Consider the following 6,454-nt stretch of genomic DNA (forward strand, 5'->3'; position numbering starts at 1 on the left):
CCATATAAACAACACTTTTCTCTGGAACAGGCACCTCCCTCGGCAACGCTTTACAGCACCATTCACAGGTTGCAATATTTATTTTTATGAGCGTATCAAAAGCGTCGGGGTGAGCTTAGGTGACTTCAGAATGTTGATTATTTTGTGCAACAAAAGTGAATGCAGCAAGCACTGTGTGCATACAAATGAAAGATTGTGAACACACAAGACTATAATCTTTAGTTATTGGGATACGTAAAAAATTATTAATTCATTTGCATGATGCACATTTGCCCTAATGGAAATCATTTGGCATTTACGTTAACCAGACCAACGTTATTTTGGATCTTTGGAATCATTTACTCTGAAGGAATTCTGTACCAGTGGTGCCATGGCATGTGACACTGAGACTGCTGTAAAACCTCTGTGGAAAGATCTGGAATATTGCTGTGGAACATGGAGCAGATTGTTTTGGAATGTGTTTCTCTGGCTTTGTTTCCTGGGACATCTTTGTGGCGCTAACATCATGGGTCAGATATAGCTTATGTCCAAAGAACCTCATGCTCAGATCAAATTCTCCAGCGATTGGATCACCGCGGTACGCAGTGGATTGCTGCGCTGTGGCTCCTGGTAATAAGACCATGCTGTGTATGCACAACTGACAAGGCCATGAATGAGAGGAATGTTCAAATCAAGCTCCATGTGAATTTCCCATAACTTTGTCTTCACACAAAACAGACACATCTACAGAAAGAAGTGGAAAATATACTTAGGTGTACAGCGGATAGAGTTGTTCTCTGACCCAGAGGAAATTACAGTTGCATGAAAAAGATTCTGAGGCTTACGAAATGTCTAATAAAGGTTGAATAGGCACTTTAGATGTGACATAAACCAAAGATAACTACTGGAGTTTGACATAAGAATTATACATAATGCAGCAATGCGAAACTATGGAAAAACCCATCACCTGTTCCTTTGAACTTTCACTCTGATATTATGTGATAAAGAAAAATAGTGTAATACTGTAATGTCCATTATTGTTAAGGTCAAGCTGTTGCAGAGGCGTAGGCCAGGGTTTCATCAGCTACCTCTCATTTCAACAAAAGGAGAGCAGAGCGTTCTCCCTCTTTATTTATCTTTCCATTTTATTCAGACGGGGAGAGCAGGGAGGGTTAGGGACAGGGATGGGATCACAGTACAGACAGTGTCATGGGTCGGATAAGGCTCTTCTGACTGCCACACAGTTACTTAAAAGGATAACACTGTAGTGACTATACTGCATTGGCAATGAAACAGAATGCATGCCTGCAACATTAGAGGAAGCAGCAGCGCATCAATTGTGTTCAGTGGCACATTGAAATGCACACACACACACACACACACACACACACACACACGCACACACACACACACACACACACGCACACACACACACACACACACACACACAATTGTGGAAATGTCAGAAGTTACACCACTCCAACAAATCCTCATTTGAAAGCCTATAGTGGCACATTCCACTGCTAATTGCTGACCTCTTGACCTCACGGTGCTCCATGGCTTTGCTCATCAGGAGGGAGGAGAAACAGGACTCTTGATTTGGGGTAGAGGCTTTAAATAGATGACAGATTGCGGGCCTGGTGGATTCGGTTGCTCCTGCTCCTTAAATCAAAGGCCCGGGAAGTCTTCCATATTCCTTTAACCTTTGCTTCCACATACAACAACTCTTAATTCACATCTGAATTCATAGGAAGGGAATCGTGTTTATTCCCAGTGTCACTACATAGCAGTAATTTTAGATCACATGGCATTTAATATGAAAAGATGGGCTCAGAATTATGGCCCCATAATGAAAAAAGTCCATTCATAAAAATGTCAAAGCTGTTGAGCAACCTTCTGTGGTTCCATTTAGTGGAGTACTGATATCTTACTCTTATAGTATGCACCATATTACTCATTCATTCATTCATTATCCTAACCCGCTTATCCTGAACAGGGCTGCAGGGGGCTGGAGCCTATCCCAGCATACATTGGGCGAAAGGCAGGAATACACCCTGGACAGGTCGCCAGTCCATCGCAGGGCACACACACCATTCACTCACACACTCATACCTACGGGCAATTTAGACTCTCCAATCAGCTTAACCTGCAAGCTTTGGACTGTGGGAGGAAACCCACGCAGGCACGGGGAGAACATGCAAACTCCACACAGAGAGGCCCCGGCCGACGGGGATTCAAACCCAGGACCTCCTTGCTGTGAGGCGGCAGTGCTACCCACTGCACCATCCGTGCCGCCTGCACCATATTAATGACAGAGAAATTGCTAATTGCTTAAACATTAGCTAATATACGGTGGGTTTCCTATGCTTTTTAATGATGAACACAGAAGCACAAGGAATTTAAATTTTCATGTATCACTGGCTGTGTATGTTTTTAATGCACAATGTTGCAGCGTTGCTGTATAGCACTGACTGATTAACTAATGATTTCAGAGTTTGGCTGGTCCCAATTTATTACCAAATAAGCTGAAAGGAATTGGATAGATTACATTTCTCACACCTTTTCAAAGGCAGTAAACTCGTTTTAGTGCCACAAGTGAATGTGCTCTTTGAAACGTGTTATTTTGACCTGCTATATGACATTTGAATTATAGCAAAACTGAATTATGATTTATCATTTCCCATAAAACGGGCATGAGTAATCCCTTGGTTTTAAATCAGTTAAATGTCACGCCGTGCTTAGATACATGATGTCGTTCCTGGACTGAATTACAGTTTCTAACATGCAAGCATTCGGCTGAGAAAAGCTAGACTCTTACCTTCTATATGGCTGAAGAATCGGGCCACCAAAATAATTATTGGGAAGTGAGTAGCAAAAGTGGAATCACAGGCGTGTATATTTATTTCAGAATCATAAATGTAGCCATCAGGTGTTTATGGTACTTCTGGTTTTCTCCTTCTCTGGGAATAGGCTAGAAGTAGAATGGCCTCCATCTCATCAGATTGAACTGAATGCTGTTGACATGTGTTAAGGGGATCTTAATATATATATAATAATCATATATAATTACACAAAATACAAATACAGTAGTGCACATGCATCACCCCCAAACACACACCCACACACACTCTCACACACTCACACACACACACACACACACACACACACACACACACACACAGCACTTGAATTCAAATCTGCATTGAAAGCTTGCTCAGGGGTTTGCTCAAGTGCTACTGGATAGCTCGCACTGTGAAGGCAATGCTATGGCGTTTGGATGGAGCCCACCGTCTGGTACTGAATCCAGACCATGCCAGTGCGGGCAGCCCCACAGAAGGACTGACGGGGATGGGAGGGTTTCAGTCTGCCAGGAATACAATGTCACATTGCTCCCTAGCGCCTCCTGCTGGTCAGTCGTGCTGCATATAAAGTGTCTTCCTCTGGCTCATGTCTGTGCGAGCACGGCTTGTCAACTGCAATGTGATAAAGAAAAGGCAGAGAATGAAAAAGGAAGCTCGCACACTGAACTGCTCCTTACACACAATTACAGACAAAATTTCCATCCCAGTGGATGTTCGTCAGGTCAGACCTGTGTGTGAAAACAACAGTTCTGTGTGCAGGCTTCCTTTTCCTTTAAAGGCTTCTCAGCCTTGCATCTCATTAACTGGATGAGAAGAGGTGGTGACATCACGTGCGTCTGAGGATAGCACATTCTCATCTACACTCTCCCAAGTGTCAATCAGGAAATTATCTTTCATACAAAATGTCTTCAAATTACTTTTTGTGACACCTTGTGTCATAAGGTGTTATAAGGTGCCGGGGGTTTTCCTCTCGCTGGGTGTGGTTCAGGCAGCAGCGCCGGAGCTGGTCTTGGGGCTCCTCCCCTTCCTGTGGGCGCGGTACAGCTTAATGCTGAGGCTAGGCAGGTCGTAGAGGAGCTCCAGGTGGAAGTGCTGCTGGAAGCGCTCCACGAAGCTGTTCTCAGGGTCCAGGCGAAAGCGCATGGCCCACAGGATCACAGTGTGGTCCTGGCACAGGTGCTCGAAGGTGTCCATCAGCTCATTTAGGTAGGGGTGCGCGTACACCACGTCCGCCGCCAGGATGTAGTCAAAGGGACAGGACGCGCGTGGGAAACGCTCCTCCAGGCGCTGTCCCCAGATCAGCTCCGTCACCTGCGGCTCGTGCTTGCAGCGCCCCCGAGTGTTACGCCTGACGTTGTACTGAAGGTTCGGCAGTATGTCCGGGAGGTCTGTGGATGTGACCTTTGCCCCTGGAAGAGAACATTTTTTGGTCACTAACATCCTCTCCCCATTCAATCACTGAAGTACCCCAGAAGTTTAAACATTTTCATATTTAACCATAAGTAAGTAGGTTGAGATATTGCTCTGTTCTGATTGGTTGGTTCTTACCCAGCAGGCTGGCCACAGTGGTTACGAGTCCAGTTCCGGCTCCCAGCTCAATTACATTCTTGTCAGTCAGGTTGTACTCGTCTTGGTTCATATCCAGGAAGTGACAGAGTACCAGAGCCTGCAGGATGCATGATGGGATATGGTTCAGATTCTGCTGCTCTTCCAGAGCCAATCTTATATGCTTTGTAGTTGACCTGACTATAATTTTGGTGGAAAAATACATTGTTGTATGGGCAGATTGTCCTCCAGCATAGCATGGAGTCAAGGTCACATGGTTCATGACGTGTTTTAAGAACAATCCATAACATGGAAAAAAAACATACACAAAAAAAATCACAATGTGTTCACCAGCTACAGTCAGTGAGTGACCTGAATACTGAATTAATTATTCCTCAATGAAGAGCGGACTTCACAAGCTTTTATTATGTTCACCATGTACACACTCTGACGACGGGGCTTACCGAGGGCCATAGCATGGCTCCGTAACAGTCGGTGGACTCCTTGATGCGGATCTGGAGGTTGGCGAAGGTGAAGCCCTCCCAGGCCTCGGTGGTGATGAGCGAGGGGCAGAAACGTCGCCGCATTATGGCCTCGGCCAGCTCCACTCCTGCTGCTGCTAGCGCCCAGAATGGAGCCAGAGGCAAATCACAAACTACATTCAGCCAGCTCCACTCCTGCAGCTGTTAGCGCCCAGAATGGAGCCAGAGGCAAATCACAAACTACATTCGGCCAGCTCCACTCCTGCTGCTGTTAGCGCCCAGAATGGAGCCAGAGGCAAATCACAAACTACATTCAGCCAGCTCCACTCCTGCAGCTGCTAGCGCCCAGAATGGAGCCAGAGGCAAATCACAAACTACATTCAGCCAGCTCCACTCCTGCAGCTGCTAGCGCCCAGAATGGAGCCAGAGGCAAATCACAAACTACATTCAGCCAGCTCCACTCCTGCTGCTGCTAGCACCCAGAATGGAGCCAGAGGCAAATGACAGACTACATTACAGTTTATCCAAAGCAACTTACAGTTGATTAGCAGGGGACAATACTCCCTGCAGGGTTAAGGGCCTTGCTCAAGGACCCAACTGCTGCACAGATCTTATCCTGGCTACACCGGGGCTTGAACCACCGTCCTTCTGGGTCCCAGTCAAGTAGCAATCTTAGCCACTAGGCTACAGGCTGCCAAATATGTGCAGATGCACAGTAAACAGTACCGAAGGGTGAATGCAACTTCTGCTGCTATTAATAGAAATCTGCTCTGCAAACAGTGTGTACTCAAACAAATTGTCCCTTAGGTATCTGTGTGCTGATATGAAGCAATTGAACAGAGGAGGTTGGTATTGGTAATATTATCCAACACTCACTTTCAATGGCTGTATGTACTCTGTGCTTCTGAGGATATTGTGAAATCGCTGTTGGACATCCAAAGCACTGCGTTGTGGGATTGTTGTTCTTTCACTATGCTAGATTAAGTTCTTATTATTTTATGCTGATAGCAGTGCTGAGATCGATAGAGATTAGACTTCCTTCTACATATTACCCCTGCTCCATGTGACGATAACCCCTACCCTGTTGCTCCCTCCCGTTACCCTAACTCACCCCCCCTCCCCCACAGTACTATATATATATATAGAGAGAGAGAGAGAGGCTAAGCAACTTCACACACACACGACACACACATTGGCATTGCATATATACACACACATATATATAATCCCATAAGCACTATCCACTTTGTTATACTTTTGTACTTCTGTACTTTTCCATCGTAACGTAACAGTAAAAGGGTCATACTTAGAGGCATCGGTAACATGAAGGAAAGCTTACATGCAGTTTCTCACAGCAGGCTTGTAGTGTAGTGTGCTCGGAGAGAGCGGTACTCGCCTTCAGTGTCCCCCCGCGTCTCCTCCTCTGTGGGCTTGGGCTGCGGGGGCTCCATGCCTGCGGGTGGGTGGAGGACTCAGCCGGGCCCGGGTCTGCTACACTCCGGGCTTTTTGGGGTTCTGTGGGCCTGAGGGGAAGCCGGACGTGAGCTTCCTGCTTTGGCGCAGTCAATATGACACGCCGATCTGTGA

At 46.2% G+C, this 6,454-nt stretch overlaps 1 protein-coding gene across 3 annotated transcripts; it reads right to left on the reverse strand.

Moving 5' to 3' along the window:
* Positions 1 to 2,334: 2,334 nt before the first annotated feature.
* Positions 2,335 to 6,454, reverse strand: mettl21e (methyltransferase like 21e). 3 transcript variants are annotated; one of them, XR_009705879.1, is made up of 5 exons: positions 6,264 to 6,454; positions 4,850 to 5,004; positions 4,389 to 4,506; positions 3,758 to 4,249; positions 2,335 to 3,452 (listed from the first exon to the last, which is right to left on the reverse strand). XR_009705879.1 is itself a non-coding variant. In XM_061226151.1 (4 exons), the coding sequence occupies exons 1-4, from the start codon at positions 6,316 to 6,318 to the stop codon at positions 3,825 to 3,827; spliced, it is 750 nt and encodes a 249-aa protein (XP_061082135.1). In that variant the 5' UTR covers positions 6,319 to 6,454; the 3' UTR covers positions 2,335 to 3,824. The 3 variants fall into 3 exon arrangements, 2 of the variants coding, with proteins under 2 accessions (XP_061082135.1, XP_061082133.1); XM_061226151.1 differs by having other exon boundaries at positions 2,335 to 4,249; positions 4,850 to 5,001; XM_061226149.1 differs by having other exon boundaries at positions 2,335 to 4,249.

Source organism: Conger conger, chromosome 17, assembly GCF_963514075.1.
Source record: "Conger conger chromosome 17, fConCon1.1, whole genome shotgun sequence".
Taxonomy (NCBI): Eukaryota; Metazoa; Chordata; class Actinopteri; order Anguilliformes; family Congridae; genus Conger; species Conger conger.

Bases quoted from the DNA above. Each gene is read 5' to 3' on its own strand.
- mettl21e (XM_061226149.1), bottom strand. From the start codon at position 6,318: ATGGAGCCCCCGCAGCCCAAGCCCACAGAGGAGGAGACGCGGGGGGAC. The intron at 4,507-4,849 runs GTAAGCCCCGTC...TGCATCCTGCAG, and splicing joins GAGCCATGCTATGGCCCTCG to GCTCTGGTACTCTGTCACTT. The intron at 4,250-4,388 runs GTAAGAACCAAC...GTTCTCTTCCAG, and splicing joins CACTGTGGCCAGCCTGCTGG to GGGCAAAGGTCACATCCACA.